Below are 19,389 nucleotides of genomic sequence, written 5' to 3'. Positions count from 1 at the left end.
CTGCTGAGGCGTTGACCAATGGGAAGGGTTGGATGACCGGAAGGACTCTGGTCCTCCAAGGCAATCCGCGCGGGCTTTGTGTGAATGGAGCTTGGACGTCACAGACTGAACCTTCCTCCTGTCTCCAACATCTGTGAGTAACTCTTTTATTGTCGTCACAATTATTACAGAAACCAATTTACAAGGCTCCAGGCCTCATTACACTTCAAATTGACGATTAAACACACGTCAAATTGATGATTAAACAGTCACTTTACACAAAACAGCTGCAAGGCACAAGGCCCAATTACATTTCACAATAACGTTGGAACAGTCATTGAACACAAATAGCTGCAAGGCACAGGGCCGAAATACGTTTCCAGATACCAATTAACCAGTCACTTATCACAACCAGCCACAAGGCACAGGCCCTACACATAGTTCAAGTAACAATCGAACAGTCGCATCACACGAACAGTCGTGAGGCACAAGGCCTCGAAACCAAACGACCATTCCAAAGAAAAAAGGAACAAAAAAACCACAAGACACAAGTACATTTCGAGGTGACGACCTCTAAACACATAAGACAAGCAGTCGCGAGGCACAAGGCCCCGATACAATACGGCCGCTTCGGCAACAAGTATGACCCACAGGGCCTCGATACATTTTAACAGTGTCATATCAAACCCAATCATCAGGCACCAGGCCTCAATTCACCCCAGAAAAGATTTAACAGGATAGAATCAATCACCGAACACTAATCCCCGCTCACCCACCCCCGTTCACCCCGCCCTGCAGCCGACACCCCGGGGGAAAGGCCCCTCCTCGCTAAGAGCACAGACCACCGGAGAGCCAGACCCGGGCGCGGCGGAGGAGAGAGGGTTCCTCCCTCCTGGACCCCGCCCAAAGGCTCGGGACCATTAGGAGGGAGAGCAGTTTCGCACCAACTAGCGTTCCACCACAATTACTAATTACCATTTCAAGGAAACCCGAAATGAGTTGAATGTCATAGGCTGCTAAAGAAAACGAAGGCAAAGAAAACATGAAAACAAAATCCCTTAGTACTCATAGAAAAGTCCATAAAAAAAAGAGTCCATTAATTTTGCACGTTCCACATCATGACCCCAGCGCTCCAGCCGAAATTTCACAAGGAACAACATGTCCTCAAAGTCCTCCAATGGCAGCGGCCAGAGTCGCTCCAATGTTGGCAACAGTCGACAACAGGGAAGAAAGTCCCAGAGTCAGTCCCAACCGCCCACAGGGCGTCCAGGGGGGGCCGAACCCCCGGAGACCCCAGGAACGGCAGCAACCCACCCCGGGCTGCAGGCCGCGGGCCGCCCATCGGGTATCCACTCCCGGTTCCGACCCGCCGCTTCCAGCAGCCTATCCAGCTGCCATCCTTCCTCCATTCCTTCGTCCTCCATTGGGCGAACTCAAACCCGCCGACAGCAAACCTCGCAGTCCGAAGCAGCGTCTCCGCAGCTCAAACGCTGACTTGAAACACGACTGGTCGCAGTACTCCGAAACCGGTCTTCTCCCCTTCCCTCGGGGACCAGGAGCAATGAGCGCCGAGTTGCTGTTTCACCCCATCCAGGAAGCTCCCAGAGGCGGCCTGCCTTTCGAATCGGCCCGGGGGCGGACACCAAGCTCGCACACAACCGCCCAAGCCTCCTCCACTTTTCACCCCAGGAGTTTGGACAGTGTCGGCGTAGCTCCCACAATCCCCCACGCTGGGGAACCCGCTCTATCCGCCGCACGGGCAGGTGATCAGGTACTGCGCATGTCCAAGGGTGAGGGGAAGCTGCACATGTGTGGAGGAAAGCCCAGCCCTGACCTTCCTGTGAGGTGTTGGCTAATGGATAGAGTTAGGACCGGAAGGACGCTGGTCCTCCAATCAGCGCGGGCTTTATGTGAAAGGAGATTGGGCTTCACACAGACTGAAACATCCTCCTGTGTCTCCAACATCTGGGAGTACCTCTTTTAATGTCGTCACAATTTTCAACACAGACTCATTTACAGGGCACAAGGCCCAATTACACTTCACATTAACGATTCAACAGTCACTGAACACGAAACAGCTGCAAGGCACAAGGCCCAATTACACTTCACATTAACGATTAAACGATCACTGACCACAAAACAGCTGTGAGGCGCCAGGCCCAATTACATTTCACGACAACGTTGTAACAGTCATTGAACACAAACAGCTGCAAAGCGCAGGGCCGAGATACATTTCCAAATACCAATTAACCAGTCATTTATCACAACCAGCCGCAAGGCACAGGCCCTACGTGTAGTTCAGGTAACAATCAAACAGGTTCATAACTCGAACAGTCGTAAGGCACAAGGCCATGAAACCAAACGACTGTTTTAAAAGTAAAAAGAAACAAGGAGACACAAAGCACAATTACATCGAGGCATCAACCTCCAAACACATACACAAGCAGTCGCGAGGCACAAGGCCCCGAAACCATACGACCACTCCAAAATAAAGTAAAGAAAAGAGAAATAAAACCCAAAAGTACAACACACGACACAGGCACGTTTCAAGGTAACGACTCTAAACACAAAAGACAAGCAGTCGCGAGGCACAAGGCCCCGATACAATACGGCCGCTCCAGTTACAAATATGACCCACAGGGCCTCAATTCTTTTTAACAGTATCATATCAAAACCCAATCACCAGGCACCAGGCCTTAATTTACCCCAGAAATGGTTTAACGGGGTAGAATCCATCACCGAACACTAATCCCTGCTCACCCACCCCCGTTCGCCCCGCCCTGCCGCCGACACCCCGGGGGAAAGGCCCCCCCTTGGCTGAGAGCACAGACCCCCCGGAGAGCCAGACCCGGGCGCGGCGGAGGAGAGAGGGTTCCCCTCTCCTGGACCCGCCCGAGGGCACAGGACCATTCGGAGGGAGAGCAGTTCTGCACTAACCAGCGTTCCACCACAATTACTAAATACCATTCCGGAGGACCGAAATGTGTTAAATGTTATAGGCTACTAAATAAAACAAAAGCAAGGAAAACAAGAAAGCAAATCCCTCATTATACATAGAAAAAGTCTGCAGAAAAAGTCCATTAATTTTGCAAGTTCCATAACACAGCACCGGCGCTCTTGCCGAAATTTCACGAGGAACAACATGTCCTCAAAGTCCTCCAATGGCAGCAGCCAGAGTCACTCCAATGTTGGCAACAGTCGACAACGGGGAGGAAAGTCCCAGAGTCAGTCCCAACCGCCCACAGGGCGTCCAGGGGGGCCGAACCCCCGGAGACCCCAGGAACGGCAGCAACCCACCCCGGGCTGCAGGCCGCGGGCCGCCCATCGGGTATCCACTCCCGGTTCCGACCCGCCGCTTCCAGCAGCCAATCCAGCTGCCATCCTTCCTCCATTCCTTCGTCCTCCATTGGGCGAACTCAAAACCGCCGACAGTAAACCTCGCAGTCCGAAGCAGCGTCTCCGCAGCTCAACCGCTGACTTGAAACACGACTGGTCTCAGTACTCCGAAACCGGTCTTCTCCCCTTCCCTCAGGGACCAGGAGCAATGGGCGCCGAGTTGCTGTTTCACCCCATCCAGGAAGCTCCCAGAGGCGGCCTGCCTTTCGAATCGGCCCGGGGGCGGACACCAAGCTCGCACACAACCGCCCAAGCCTCCTCCACTTTTCACCCCAGGAGTTTGGACAGTGTCGGCCTTAGCTCCCACAATCCCCCGCGCTGGGGAACCCGCTCTATCCGCCGCACGGGCGGGTGATCAGGTACTGCGCATGTCCAAGGGTGAGGGGAAGCTGCGCATGTGTGGAGGAAAGCCCAGCCCCTGACCTTCCTGTGAGGTGTTGGCTAATGGATAGAGTTAGGACCGGAAGGACGCTGGTCCTCCAATCAGCGCGGGCTTTATGTGAAAGGAGATTGGGCTTCACACAGACTGAAATGTCCTCCTGTCTCCAACATCTGTGAGTAAAACACTTTCTTTTCTCCCCCTGTCCATTTCTTGTCTCATTCTCACCTTCAATTGGTCACTTGCAGCAACTGAAGGGAAAGGAAGTCAATCCAGGGAGGGTGCAGACTCTGAAAAGCTTGGCCCAGGTCTCTCTCTCTGAAAGACATTGACATCCTTTGCTCCCTCAGCTTGACACATTTATTTGTCTGGCTAAAATGATGGTCTCTTTCCTAATGTTCACATTTAAAGGGCTGGTTTCCCCAGGAGATGGCTGACATTAAAGGGAACAGTAAACAGGACAAACCAAACCAATTACTTTCCTGTCGGAATACTCTCCACCATCAGCAAAGTGATGGAAGGGGTCATTAACAGCGCTATCAAGTGGTACTTACTCAGCAAAACCTGCTCACGGACGCTCAGTTTGGGTTCCACCAGGGTCACTCAGCTCCTGTCCTCATTCCAGCCTTGGTTCAATCATGGACAAAAGAGGTGAATGCCAGAGGTGAGAGTGACTGCCCTTGGTATCAGGGCAGCATTTGACCGACTATGGCATCAAGGAGCCCCAGCTAAACTGGAGTCAGTGGGAATCGGGGGAAACTCTCCGCTGGTTGGAGTCATACCTGGCACAAAAAAAGATGGTTGTAGTGGTTGGAGGTCAATCATCTCAGCTGCAGGAGTTCCTCAGGGCACACTCCTAGGCCCAACCATCTTTAGCTGCTTCATCAATGACCTACCTTTCATCATAAGGCCAGAAGTGGGGATGTTTGTGGATGACTGCACAATCTTTAGCACCATTCATGACTCCAGATAATGAAGCAGTCCATGTCCAAATGCAGCATGTCCTGCACAGTATCCAGATGTTGGCTGATAAGTGGCAAATCACATTTGTGCTTCACAAGTGCCAGGCAACGACCATCTCCTACCAAGGAGGATCTAACCACTGCCCCTTGACATTAGCATTGGTGAATCCTCCACAACCAACATCCTGAGGGTTATCATTGATCAGAAACTGAACTGGACTAGCCATATTAATATGGTGGCCACCAGGGCAGGCCAAAGGCTACAGCGGCTAACGCACCTCCTGACCCCCAAAGCCTCTCCACCATCTACAAGGCACAAGTCAGGCATGTAACAGAATAATCACTACTTGCCTGGTTGAGTGCAGCTCCAACATGCTGCTCTACACCATCCAGAACAAAGCAGCCCGCTTGACTGCTCCACATTCCATGAATATTCAAACACTCCACCACCGACGAACAGTGGCAGCCGTGTATACCATCTACAAGATACACTGCAGTAACTCACCAAGGTTCCTCCGACAGCACCTTCCAAACCCACAACCACTACTATCTAGAAGGCCAAGAGCAGCAGATAGTTGAGAACCCCACTACCTGGAGGTTCTCCTCCAAGTCACTCACCAGACAGACTTGGAAATATATCGCCCTTCCTTCATTGTTGCTGGGGCGACATCCTGTAACTCCTTCCCTGACAGCACAGGGTGTGTACCTACAACTCAAGGACTGCAGCGGTTCAAGAAGGCAACTCATCACCACCTTCTGAAGGGCAACTAGGGATGGGCAATAAATGCTGGCTGAACCAGCGACTCCCACATCCCGTAAATGAATTAAAAAAAAATGTTATATTGCACAGAGATATATCTAGTGTTATATAGAATGTATTAGATATATTATTGATGGTTCTGTAATGAAATACATGTATTATTAGTTCTACCTACATTATATATTTCCAGTGATACAGTCATTGCAGCACTTATGGAATCCATTTGGGAACTCAAGTCAATGCCGACTCTCTGTACAGCAATCCAGTCAGTGCCATTCCCCCTCGATATCCCTGTTCCCCTGAAAGCTTATTTTCTTCATATATTATTTTGAATTATTGATCATCTCGACTTCCACAACGCTTGTGGGCAGTGAGTTCCCTGTCATGACCACTCCATGACTAAATAAAGTTCTTCCTCAGAATTTCCCTATCTCTAATCAGTAAATGTATTTATATGGAGATTCTCTACTCTTGTACAGGTTTTAGTGAGTTTAGATTTGTTGATCAGCACCTTCAGGAAAATTGGGAGGGAAAGTAAGTGAATATAGGTCTCTCTGTCCAGGGTAGGAAGCAGTGAGCTTGGATTTGTCAATCAGCCTGAATCGGCACCTTCAGGAGAATTGGGAGGGGGAATATTAGCTACAGCAGAGTGAGAATGGAGGGAGAGTGTGTGGGATTGAGATTTAGAGCATTTCAGGGAAAGAGAGAGGAAAGAATGTTCGATAGAAACTAGAATTGTCTGTTCTGAGTTTCTATCCTGTACTAACAATGATTACTGTTGTAAAATCTGTTTGCAGGAAGTTCGAACAAGAGGAGTTTGAGGCCGAGCTCTCAAACTAAATATCACGTCAAGAACTGACTGAGTCACTCAATTCTTGGGATCATTGGCCTTTGAATCTAGTAGGAGAAATGTTTGTCTATTCTGTCTGCTTCAAGAGATTTTAAACATCAGTGTGTCTGGAAAAGCACTGAGACACACACACACACCCGTGTGAGACTGTTACAGAGCACTGACTGTGGAAAGAACTTTAACCAGTGACACAGCCTGAACAAATACTACACCATTCACAGAAGGGAGAGACTGTACATGTGTTCTGTGTGTGGCCGAGTCTTCAACTGATCATCCAACGTGGTGAGACGCAAGATCACCCGGACCATGGAGAAACCATGGAAATGTGAGGATTGTGGGAAGGGATTCAGAGCCCCGTGCGAGCTGGAAAGTCATCAACGCAGTCACACTGGAGAGAGGCCTTTCACCTGCTCTCAGTGTGAAAAGGGATTCACTGAAATGGGCAACCTGCGGAAACACGAACGAGTTCACACTGGAGAGAGGCCTTTCACCTGCCCTCAGTGTGAAAAGGGATTCACTGACATTAGCAGCCTGCGGACACACGAACGAGTTCACACTGGAGAGAGGCCTTTCACCTGCCCTCAGTGTGAAAAGGGATTCACTAACATTGGCAACCTGCGGCAACACGAACGAGTTCACACTGGGGAGAGGCCTTTCACCTGCCCTCAGTGTGAAAAGAGATTCAATTATATTGGCAACCTGCGGAAACACGAACGAGTTCACACTGGAGAGAGGCCTTTCACCTGCTCTCAGTGTGAAAAGAGATTCAATGTCATTGGCAGCCTGCGGCAACACGAACGAGTTCACACTGGGGAGAGGCCATTCACCTGCTCTCAGTGTGAAAAGGGATTCACTAACATTGGCCACCTGCGGAGACACGAACGAGTTCACACTGGAGAGAGGCCTTTCACCTGCTCTCAGTGTGAAAAGAGATTCAATTGTATTGGCAACCTGCGGAAACACGAACGAGTTCACACTGGAGAGAGGCCTTTCACCTGCTCTCAGTGTGAAAAGAGATTCACTAACATTGGCCACCTGCGGAGGCACGAACGAGTTCACACCGGGAAGATGCCATTCACCTGCTCTGACTGTGGGAAGGGATTCTTTCAGTTGTCCGACCTGCAGAGTCACCAGAGAGTTCACACCGGGGAGAAGCCGTTCATCTGCACTGTGTGTGATAAGGGATTTGCTCATTCATCCCACCTGCTGAAACACAATGTCAATCACACCAAGAGCAGGCCCTTTAAATGCTCTGACTGCAGGAGGGGTTTCAAAAGCTCTCAGCTACTGATGTCCCACCAGCGCTTTCACTCTGAGGAGAGACCGTTCAGCTGCTCTCATTGCACAAAGAGCTTTAGTACCTCATCCAACTTGCGGAGACACCAGCGAGGTCACACTGGGGAGAGCCCGTTCACCTCGCCGACTGGGAAAAGATTCACTCGGTCATCACTTGCTGAGCCACAACGTCACTCACACCAATGAGAGACCCTTTTAAATGCTCCGACTGTGGGAGTGGGTTTCAAAGCTCTTGGGTACTGATGGAACACCAGTGCATTCACACTGAGGAGAGACCGCTCAGCTCCTCTCACTGCGACAAAGAGGTTTCAAACATCATCCACATTGCGGAGACATCAGCGAGTTCACACTGGAAAGAAGCCATTCACCTGCTCTCACTGGGGAGGGATTCACTCAGTCGTCCAACACGCTGAGACACCAAAGGGTTCACAAGTGATGATGGGTTAGATTCTGCTGTTAATCACATCCAGGACTGAACCTGGAGTGGGTGGAGGGATTTGTCTCCTCGTCAACACCTGGTGCTCGGATGTGGCGACCCTGGGGAACTACTGATCCCTGGACCTGGAATACCTGACTGTGAAGTGCCATCCATACGGCCTTCCATGGAGTTCACTTCTGCCATCATCACGGCGGTCTACATCCCACCCCAGGCGGAAGTGAAGAAGGCGCTTGATGAATTGTAACCGCTATAAATAACAATGAAACAGAATACCTGGCGGCCTTGTTCATCGTGGCCGGGGACTTTAACCAGGCCAACCTCAAGTGTGTACTGCCAAAATTCCACCAACACATCTCCTGTCCCGACAGGGGCCCCAACATCCTTGACCATTGCCACACAAACATCAAGGGCGCCTGATGATCCATCCCCTGACCGCACTTCGGAAAATCGGACCACAAGATGGCGCTCCTTCTCTCGGCGTACAAGCAGAAACTTGAACGGGAAAATCCGGTTAAGAAGGTTGTGCAAATGCTGGTCTGAGGCAAAAGAGCTCCTACGTGACTGGTCCATATTCAAGAACTCGGCAGTTAGCCGAAACGAGTATGCCAGCACCATCACAGGCTTCATCAGCAAGTGTGTAGAAGATTGTGTGTCAAAGAAGGTAGTACGTACGTTACCCAACCAGAAACCATGGCTTAATCGGGAGATTCACTCCCGACTGGTCTGAGGCGTTCAAGTCAGGCAACCCTGACCTGTACAAAAAAATCTAGGTACAACCTCTGCAAAGCCAACAGGGATACCAAGAGACAACAGAAGAGTTGTCCAGACTAAGCGAGAATCATGGACTCTCATCGATTGTGGCAAGGCGTAAACAACATAATGCGCTAAAAAGCAAAGCCGAGTAGAATCTTTAGCAACAGTGCTTCCCCTTCCCAACAAACGCAATGCATTCTATGCTTATTTCGAGCAGGAAACCAACAAACCTTTGTCATCTGCCCCAGCAGCCTTGGACACGCCCATGCCCACCGTCACAGCCTCCAAAGTCAGATTGGCCTTCTTGAAAGTGAAGCCTCGGAAAGCGACAGGTCCTGACGGGAGTCCCTGCCATGCACCCAGATCATGTGCGGACATCCTCAACCTTTCCCTCCTCCGTTCTGAGGTTCCCACCTGCTTCAAGAAGACCACCATCATACCGGTGCCAAAGAAGAACCAGGCAACGTGCCTCAATGACATCGATCATTATGAAATGCTTAGACCACAGCTGGAGTAATGTGTGCAGTTTTACTTAGGAAAGGTATTGCCACAGAGGAACAGCAACAAAGTTTGACCAGACTTGTCCCGGGTATGGCAGGACTGTCCTATGAAAACAGATTGGGGAAACTAGGCCTCTTTTCTCTAGAGTTCCAAGGAATGAGAGGGGATTTCATTGAAACTTACAAAATCCACAAAGGAATAGACAGGGTGGGTGCAGGTGAGAGGTTTCCCCTGGTTGGAGAGTCTGGAACCAGGGGACACAATTTCAAACTAAGGGAGAAGCCACTTAGGACGGGTCTCTGAGGAGACATTTCTTTACTCCTCGGGTTGTGAATCTTTGGAATTCTCTACCCCAGAGGGCTGTGGAAGCTCAGTCACTGAGTGTGTTTCAAGCAGAGACTGACAGATTTCTTTTTTTTTTGTTTAATAAATTATTTTCTTCTAATTAAGGGGCAGTGGAGCGTGGCCAATTCACCAATGCTGCACATCAAGTTCGGTTGTGGATCTGAGACCCACAAGGCACTAGGAGAATGTGCAAACTCCACATGGACAGTGACCCAGGGCCAGGATCGAACGCAGGTTCTTGGTGCCGTGAGGCAACAGTGCTAACCACTGGGCAACCGTGCCACGCAACTGACAGATTTCTAAATATCAATAGCCCATATGGATATGGAGATAGTGTGGGGAAAAAGACATTGAATCATAGGATCATAGTATTTACAGGGCAGAAGGAGGCCATTTGGCCCATTGAGTCTGCACCGGCCCTTGGAAAGAGCACCCGACCAAAGTCCACACCCCCACCCTATCGCCGTAACCCAGTAACCCCACCCAACCTTTTTGGACATTAAGGGCATTTTAGCATGGCCAATTCACCTAACCTGCACATCTTTGGACTGTGGGAGGAAACCCACTCAGACACCTGGAGAAAGTGCAAACTCCGCACAGATAGTAACCCAAGCCGGGAATCGGACCTGGGACCCGGGAGCTGTGAAGCAACTGTGCTAACCAGTGTGCTACCATGAAATGGATGATCAGCCATGATCGCATTGAATGGCGGCGCAGGATCGATGGGCTGAATGGCCAACTCCTGCTCTGATGCTCCAATGGTATAAAGATCGGTAGGAAAGTAAACTGTGAAGAGGACATAAGGAGACTACAAAGGATAGAGGTAGGTTATGTGAGTGGGAAAAGATCTGCCAAATGGAGAATAATGTGAGAAAATGAGAAATTGTCCATGTTGCCAGAAGAATAAAACAGTTTCTGATCTGAATAGTGAGAGATTGTAGAGCTCTGAGACTCCGAGGTATCTGGGTGTCCAAGAGCATGAATCACAAAAAGGGAATTGAATACAAAAGTAGGGAGGTTGTGCTTCAGTTATACAGGACATTGATGAGTCCACATCTGGAGCACTGTGTATAGTCTTGCTCTCATTTAAGGAAGGATGTAAATGTGTTGGAAGCAGTTCAGAGAAGGTTTACTGGACTCGTACCTGGAATTGGAGGCTGGTCTTATGAGGAATGATTGGACGGGCTGGGCTTGTGTCCGATGGAGTTTAGGTGACTTGATTGAACCGTATCAGATCCTGAGGGGCCTTGACAGGGTGGATGTGGAAAGGATGTTTCCTCTTGTGGGAGAATCTAGAAATTGGAGTCACTTTAAAAGTAACAACTTGCCTATTTAAGGCAGAGGAGAACTTTTTTCTCTCAGAGTTGGGAGTCTTTGGAACTCTCTTCCTCAAAGGGCAGTGGAAGCAGAGTCTTTGAATATTTTGAAGAATGAGTTGAATAGATTCTTGATAAGCAAGGGGGTGAATGGTTATCGGGGGGAATGTGGAATTGAGGTTACAATCAGATCAACTTATTAAATGGTGGAGCAGGCTCGAGGGGCCGAGTGGCCTACTCCAGCTCCTAATTTGTATGTTATCACATCCTATATAATAGATTGTAGCATTTTACCTCCAACTGATGTCAAGCTAATGGGTCTGTGGTTCCCCGTTTTCTCTCTCACTCCTTAAATAGTGTGGTTACATTTACTACCTTCCAATCTGCAGGAACCATTCCAGAATCTATAGAATTTTGAAAGATGATCACCAATGTACCCACTATCTCTCCAGCCGCCTCTTTCAACACTCTGGGATGGAGAGCATCAGCTTTTGGGGATTTATTAACTTTCAACCACATTAATTTCTCCAGTATTACTTTCTCACTAATACTAATCTCTTTCAGTTCCTCGTGCTCACTGGTCCCTTGGTTCTCTAGTGTTTTAGGACAATTTCTGTATCTTCCTCTGTGAAGACAGACACACATTGTTTAGTTTCGCTGAAATTTCCTTATTCCCCATCATAAACCCTTCTGTCTCTGCCTGGAATGGACCCACATTGGTCTTTGCGAATCTTTTCCTTTTCACATTTTATAGGAACTTTTCCAATCGTTTTTTTATGTTTCTAGCCAGTTTGCTCTCGTCTTCTATTTTCTCTTTATGAGTTTCTTGATCCTCCTTTGTAAATACTAAAACAAGTTTCCAATCCTCAGGGTTACACTTATTTTGGCAACTATATGAGTGATAAGATCTCTTATTTTATCTTCAAAAATGAGCCCAAGATCTGGTTGATTGGAGGTGTCCAAAAATACAACTTTATTGCTAATTATCCACCTCAATTCTCTTACATAAAAATAATTCAAAATTCAGATCAAATAATACGTCAAAACATAACAAAGAGAGTTAAACAAAAACATTGGGGAAACACGGTAGCATTGTGGATAGCACAATTGCTTCGCCGCTCCAGGGTCCCAGGTTCAATTCCGGCTTGGGCCACTGTCTGTGCGGAGTCTGCACATCCTCCCCGTGTCTGCGTGGGTTTCCTTCGGATGCTCCGGTTTCCTCCCACAGTCCAAAGATGTGCAGGTTAGGTGGATTGGCCAGGATAAATTGCCCTTAGTGTCCAAAATTGCCCTTAGTGTTGGGTGGGGTTACTGGATTATGGGGATAGGGTGAAGGTGTTGACCTTGGGTAGGGTGCTCTTTCCAAGAGCCGGTGCAGACTCGATGGGCCGAATGGACTCCTTCTGCACTGTTAATTCTATGAAATAAGAAAATATTAGGAAATCAATAGATGGTTCAGAATTTCTTAAAGCATGAATATAGAACAAACTTTAGTCATGAAACTATTCTTAAAGAAATTCTTATCAATGGTCTAACCCCTTATTGGTTTCAAATTCTCAGCTGAGGCTTCCTGATTTAATCAGAAAACTCTGTCACTTGGAGCATGATTTGTTATCCAGGCATTGGTCTTTACTGAAGATTCATTAATGTCTATCAAGTTAATTAAATGTCTACATGCTCCCGCCACGTGTACCAATCCTCTGAAGATAAGGCGTTCTGCATTAACCTTGCTTGTTGCTAAGGCTTTGCTACATTTTGTAAATGTTTCTGTTGCTGAGGCTGCGATACGTTTTCATTGCTAGATGTATTTGTAGAACAATGTTTTATTCATGACGAGGGCTTTTATGCAACTTTTCTTGAAACTGTGTTAGATTCTGACACATATTAAGTTGCTGTACAGCAATTCTCATATTTTTATCTGAAACAATTTCTGCCTGTATGTATACTGAATTTAAGAATTATACTGCATTGATTCTTCAAGGTACCAATAAATCAGTGAAGCAATAAATCTGTAATCTATCAATGAGCCTCTTCCTTTGACCTAATGGAATCTTTAATGTTTCTTGATAGTCACGGTTGCGTCACTTTTCCTGTTGGATTTTTGTTTCTTAAAGGAATCTATATTTTATGTAAATATGTGATAATTCCTTAAATGCGATTGCCTGTGTTTCATTACACATTTTATTGTATGTTCCCAATCAACTTGCCCCTCATAGCTTGACAGTTTCCTTCTGAGACAGAACCATGTAACCACCATAGCCTATCTTCATCTGAACTGCATGCATTGGGGTTCCAAACAGAAACAGGAACTATCTGTCATCTACCTTCCAAACACCCTTTCACTCTGTGATCCTTGTGAAATTTGCCACAAGGCTCAAGAGCATCAGTCATGAGAAGGCCAGTCCAGCAGAAAGAAACCCTCCGACCCTCCCCATTGACCAACTGACAGAATGAACACAATGCAGTCCTGGATGTAATTGAGAGCAGAAACAATAACAACAGAATCCAACCCCTGTAATCAATTGTGACCATGTTGGTGTCTCAGCAAGTTCGAGAAAGCACAGAATCCCTTCTCACACTGAGAGCAGGTGAACGGCTTCTCCCCAGCGTGAACTCGCTGGTGCCTCCGCAGTGTGGATGATTCACAGAATCCCTTCCCACAGTGAGAGCAGATGAATGGCCTCCCCAGTGTGAACCCACTGGTGCCTCTGCAGGCTGGATAATTGAGTGAATCCATTCCCACACCGAAAGCAGGTGAACGGTCTCTCCCCAGTGTGAACTCACTGGTGTGTCTGCAGGGTGAATGACTGACTGAATCCTTTCCCACAAAGAGAGCAGCTGAATGGTCTCAGCCAAGTGTGAATGCGCCAATGAGCTTCCAGTACAAATAGGCACTGCAGTTGACCATTTGGCCCATTGAATTTGCTCAACCCTGTAATAAGCTCAATGGCCGATCTAGCTCAGCACCATTTCCCTTAGTGACTTCAACATCTCGAAACCTATCAACTCGATCTGGAAAATACTTGATGACTTGAGGCTCCACAGTCCTCTGGAGCAGAGAATTCCAAAGCTTCACCACATCCTGGAGTGAAGAATTCGCTCCTCATCTTAACTTTCAGTCCATTTTCCTACCTGTTCCCCGTGCCCCTCAACTCCCTCGTCAATCAGAATTCTGTCTAACTTCACGGCGCCAAGGACCCAGGTTCAATCCCGGCCCCAGGACACTGCGTTTGGAGTTTGCACAGTCTCTCCGTGTCTGTGTGGGTCTCATCCCCACAGCCCAAAGATGTGCAGGGTTGGTGGATTGGCCATTCTAAATTGGCCCTTAATTGGAAAAAACATGAATTGGGTACCTTAAATGAAAAAATTATGTTTTGGCGAGGGAGGGAGGGAGGGGGGGGTCACAATCAAATCCAGTGACTACCCACATATACTTTGTGTCAGGTTGGTGTCAATGTCCACCCCCTCACTTTTCATCCGAGTCTCAGGAGGTTGGAGACTGCTCCGGACAAGTAATGGCGGACGCAGCTCCCACAATCCTCCCATGCTGGAGAAACTGCTTTATCCCAGATGGGTGGGTGGTCTGGAACTGCACATGTCCAAGGGAGAGGGACCCTTAATTGAAAAAAAGACTGGGCACGTATAATAAAACAAATAATTCTGTCTAGCTTATTCTTGAATATATTCAATGACTCCCAGACTCCACTGGACCCTGGGGGAAACAAATTCCAGAGATTAACAACCCTCTGAGATAAGAGATTACTGAAAATATATAACATGGTTGCAGTACAATATTAAAAGACTAGAAATAATAATAAATGTACTTTACAGGTCCAGATGGAGCAGGTTAAAGAGGTGTGAATTGTCTCAAGCCAGGACAGTTGGTAGGATTTCGCAAGCCCAGGCCAGATGGTGGGGGGTGAATGTAATGCGACATGAATCCAAGGTCTTGGTTGAGGCTGTACTCATGTGTGCGGAACCTAGCTATAAGTTTCTGCTTGGCGATTCTGCATTGTTGGGTTGCAAAATCCTATCGACTCTCCTGGCTTGAGACAATTCACATCTCTTTAACCTGTGATTATCCCTCTCTCCAGTTGCTCTGTCTGGACCTGTAAAGACTTAATTACCTGCAAAGACTCTCATTCAACAGTATCGTCTTGCATCATTGACTTTATCTATCTATATGTTTCTGGAACCCACCTCTTCATTCACCTGAGGAAGGAGCTGTGCTCTGAAAGTTAGTGATTCGAAACAAACCTGTTGGACTTTTAACGTGGTGTTGTGAGACTTCTTACTTTTACTTTAACACGATCAATAATCACACTCCATGGTTACGTTGCAGAAATTGTCACTCAATTCTCCTGGAACCAGCCCAATGTGATTCTTCATTCCTGTGTTTACTGCCATTGTGTTCCTTTGCCTGACTGGCAACCCTTAACCCCAGAGGTGTCTTGCTGTGATGGTTCTCCGGATTGGATTGGATTTGTTTATTGTCACGTGTACCGTATTCAGGTCCCGATAAACCAAGTGACTCTTCCAAATCCTGAAGTGATGTTTGTTTTTTTCTGCAAATCTTCATCTAATATCCTGTAAGATGCAAGTTGAGAACAGACAATTCTAGTTTCTATAAAACATTCTTTCCTTTCTCATTCTCCAAAAGCTGTAAATTTCCACCCAACACACTCTCCCTCCATTCTCACTCTACAGTATGTAATATTTATCTTCTCTAATCCTCCCAAATCTCGAAAGGTGCTGCTTCAGGCTGATTCACAGATCCATGCTCACTGCTTCCTGTCCTGGACAGAGGCCTGAAAATCTCCATGCAGGCTGCCAGACAGGAATATGTCTATAATACCAAACTCAAAATGTGTGCAACATACAAACTTCCTTTCGCTTCAGTTGCTGCAAGTCACCAAAGTCCCCTCAGAATGAGAAAAGAAATGGAAAGGTAAAGTAGAGTTGGAGAGGCTACTCCCTCTTAATAATAATCGGGGGCAGCACAGTGGCGCAGTGGGTTAGCACTGCGGCCTCACAGCACCGAGGTCCCAGATTTGATTCCGGCTTTCAGACACTGTGTGGAGTTTGCACATTCTCCCCGTGTTTGTGATGGTTTTGTCCCCACAACCAAAAAGATGTGCAAACTAGGTGGATTGGCCATGCAAAATTGCCCCTTAATTGGGGAAAAAAATGAATTGGGTACCCTAAAATTTTTAAATAATAATCTTTATTATTGTCACAAGTCGGCTTACATTAACACTGCAATGGGGCGGTACGGTGACGCAGTGGTTAGCTCTGCCGCCTCACGGCGCCAAGGTCCCAGGTTAGATTCTGGATCGGGGTCACTGTCCGTGTGGAGTTTGCACATTCTCTCTGTGTTTGCCTGGGTTTTGTCCACACAACCCACAGTTGTGCAGGGTAGGTGGATTGAACACGCTAAATTGCCCCTTAATTTTAAAAGATGAATTGGGTAATCTATATTTTAAAAAAAACACTGCAATGAAGTTACTGTGAAACTCCCCTAGTCACCACATTCGGCGCCCGTTAGGGTACACAGAAGGAGAATTCAGAATGTTCAATTCACCAAACGCACGTCTTTCAGGCATTCTAGATGGGCAGCCTGGTAGCCCAGTGGTTAGCACCGGTGCTTCACATCTCCAGGGTCCCAGGTTCGATTCCGGCTTCGGTCACTGTCTGTGGAAATCTGCATGTTCTCCCCGTGTCAGCGTAGGTTTCGTACGGGTGCTCCAGTTTCCTCCCACAGTGCAAAGATGTGCAGGTTAGGAGGATTGACCATGATAAATTGCCCTTAGTGTCCAAAATGGTTAGGTGGAAGTTCCGGTGGCGGCTAAGGAGGAGTAAGTCGCACACTTGGTGGCTCTCAATCCAGTCGGACTTTTTCCCTGACTTTTTTGTACTTTTGAGTGCTAGTTTGGAAGGCATAGGCACTCAGGCACTGACTCCAGACACAGGTGTATGGAATTAAGAAGCAGAAAGAATCGCAAACAGTTGAAGAAGTGGGCAAACAAGGGCAGTGTACAAGCTGCTGCTGAGGACAATATGGCCGACGTCCGGACCGCGGTGCAGACAGCCCAGCCAACGACGGAGCATCTGTTGAAGGTCATTCAAGAGTGCTTTACTGTTTTGCAGCGGAACAGTTTAGACCTGATTCAGAAGGACATCGAGGGCTTGAGCATAGGCTGGATGCCCAGGATCGTACGATCCAGAAGTTGGAAAAGGCGCTGGAGGAGCAGGAGGATAACCAAAATGGTGGTGGAAGCGGAGATAGAGAGGCTGAAGGACCAACAAAAAAGGCTTCTGGAGAAGGTAGAGGACCTGGAAAATAGGTCGCATCAGCAGAATTTGAGAATCGTTGGTCTCCCGGAGGGGGCTGAGGGAGACGGTGCCGCGATGTGGCGGGCATGTTCCAGAAGCTGTTGGGAGATGATGACTTCCCGCGCCCGGTGGAAGTGGACAGGGCGCACAGGGCGCTGGTGAGGCAGTCGCGAGAGGCGCCCCCCCTCCCCCGAGCGATGGTGGCCCGGTTTCACAGGTTCCTGGACAAGGAGCGGGTGCGACAGTGGGCTAAGCGTACGCGGAGCTGCCATTGGAATAACAGTGCCATGCGCATCTACCAGGACCTGAGCGTGGAGGTGACTAGAAGAAGGGCAGGCTACAGGCAAGTCAAAGAGATTCTGTTTAAGAAGCAGGTGAAGTTTGGGCTGCTGTATCCGGCTCACCTGTGGATCACACACGAGGGACGGCACCATTACTTTGAGGAGCCCGAGGATGCGATGGACTTCGCCAAGAGAGGAGGGCTGGTGCCGAACTGAGGACTTCGTGGACATGGGTTAATAAGACACTGGGCGATGTTTTCACTCATCGGGGGGGGGGGGCGGCGGGGGCGGGGCAGGTGGATGAATACTTCTTACACTGCAAATAAGAGGTGCAGGTGTTGGAGAACCAGCGCTGTCTGGAGGTTTGTTTGGCGAAGGCCGAGGAGAATTATAAGGAGGCCCGAGTAAGCTATTGCTGAAGGAGGTTAACGCAGCAAGACTCCCTATTTACTCAGCAGGTTGAGAAAAGTTGAAAGATTGCGAGGCAGAAGTTGTACGAGTTTGGGAGTAACCCGAGCAAATACAAAGGCCGACTTTGGAGCGAATTTCTCTGTGCGGCTTGGCAAAGGGAAAAGGGTCACGAAGACGGAGGAAATAAACAGGAATTTCGGGAATTCTATGCAGGATTATACAAGTCTGAGCAGTCTGGTGATGTATTGGCAGTGTGGAGCATTATTTATTTTCCTTGAATCTCCCGGAAGCCTCAGAAAGCCAGCATGAGGCTCTTAATGCTACTCTTTCTAGGGAAGCGATGTCAAAGACCATGGAGGAGCTTCAGCCAGGTAAAGCGCTGGGACCACATGGCTGTGGGTGTGGGTTTTATAGGGGATTTGAGGTTTACTGTTGGAACTATTTGTGGGTTTGTATTATCACTTTGACTCAAGTATGCTGCCATTGACTCTTTCTGAGGCTTATGTCTGTTTGATTCTGAAGCGGACAAGGATCGAGGGAGCGCATCTCTTATCAGCCAATCTATCTTTTGAATGTTGACTTGAAACTGCTATCTAAAGTTTTGGTGAGAAAGCTGGAGGGCATCCTTCCAACAATCAATTTATTTTTTAAATTTAGAGTACCCAATTCATTTTTTCTAATTTAGGGACAATTTAGCTTGGCCAATCCACCTCCCCTGCATATCTTTGGGTTGTGGGGGTGAAACCCACACAAACACGGGGAGAATGTGCAAACTCCACATGGTCAGTGACCCAGAGCCGCGATGAAACCTGGGACCTCGGTGCCGTGAGGCAGCAGTGCTAACCACTGCACTACCGTGCTGCCCTCCATCTGACAATCATGAGGGAGGACCAGTCTGACCTCGCTCTGCATCACTAACCAGCTGAGCTAAATTGGCTCCTAATTATATTACAAGCTGGGCAGCGGCAGGGTTCATGAATGTCGTATTTGGGCTTCTGAGAAGATCTCGACAAATAAATGTGTCAAGCTGAGGGAGCAAAGGATGTCAATGTCTTTAAGAGAGAGAGAGAGACCTGGGCCAAGGTTTGCAGAGTCTGCACCCTCCCTGGATTCACTTCCTTTCCCTTCAGTTGCTGCAAGTGACCAATTGAAGGTGAGAATGAGAAACGAAATGGAAAGAGGGAGAAAAGAAAATGTTTTACTCACAGATGTTGGAGACGGGAGGAAGTTTGCGTCCTTGTGAAGTTCAATCGAGCAGTCACACAAAGCCCGAGCTGATTAGCTGGAGGACCATCCTTCTGGTCCTCCAACTCTTGCCATTGGTCAATACCTCAGGTAAAAGGTCAGAAGGCGGGCTCCCCTTTACACATGCGCATCCTCCCCTCTCC

The 19,389-nt window shown here is 48.1% G+C and overlaps 2 protein-coding genes and 1 long non-coding RNA gene across 3 annotated transcripts in view; 2 read left to right on the top strand and 1 right to left on the bottom strand.

The window, feature by feature from the left end:
* On the top strand, positions 1 to 12,999 carry LOC140420593 (uncharacterized). Its single transcript, XM_072504592.1, has 2 exons — positions 1 to 133; positions 6,274 to 12,999. The coding sequence occupies exon 2, from the start codon at positions 6,633 to 6,635 to the stop codon at positions 7,806 to 7,808; it is 1,176 nt and encodes a 391-aa protein (XP_072360693.1). The 5' UTR covers positions 1 to 133; positions 6,274 to 6,632; the 3' UTR covers positions 7,809 to 12,999.
* Positions 3,857 to 19,389, top strand: part of LOC140420588 (uncharacterized) — a 282,147-nt gene continuing 266,614 nt past the window's right edge. The window contains exon 1 of the transcript XR_011946462.1: positions 3,857 to 3,929. The gene's annotated coding sequence lies outside the window, so the exon portion shown is untranslated. The remainder of the gene's footprint in view (positions 3,930 to 19,389) is intronic.
* On the bottom strand, positions 11,926 to 19,331 carry LOC140420605 (uncharacterized). The gene is made up of 3 exons (XR_011946469.1): positions 19,208 to 19,331; positions 15,234 to 15,563; positions 11,926 to 12,393 (listed from the first exon to the last, which is right to left on the bottom strand). It is a non-coding gene; the product is annotated as an uncharacterized lncRNA (long non-coding RNA).

This window comes from Scyliorhinus torazame, chromosome 5 (assembly GCF_047496885.1).
Source record: "Scyliorhinus torazame isolate Kashiwa2021f chromosome 5, sScyTor2.1, whole genome shotgun sequence".
In the NCBI taxonomy this organism is placed as follows: domain Eukaryota; kingdom Metazoa; phylum Chordata; class Chondrichthyes; order Carcharhiniformes; family Scyliorhinidae; genus Scyliorhinus; species Scyliorhinus torazame.
This window is presented reverse-complemented; position numbering and strand designations above follow the sequence as displayed.

Excerpts from the sequence above, each read along its gene's own strand:
- LOC140420593 (XM_072504592.1), top strand. The coding sequence starts at position 6,633 with ATGGAGAAACCATGGAAATGTGAGGATTGTGGGAAGGGATTCAGAGCC.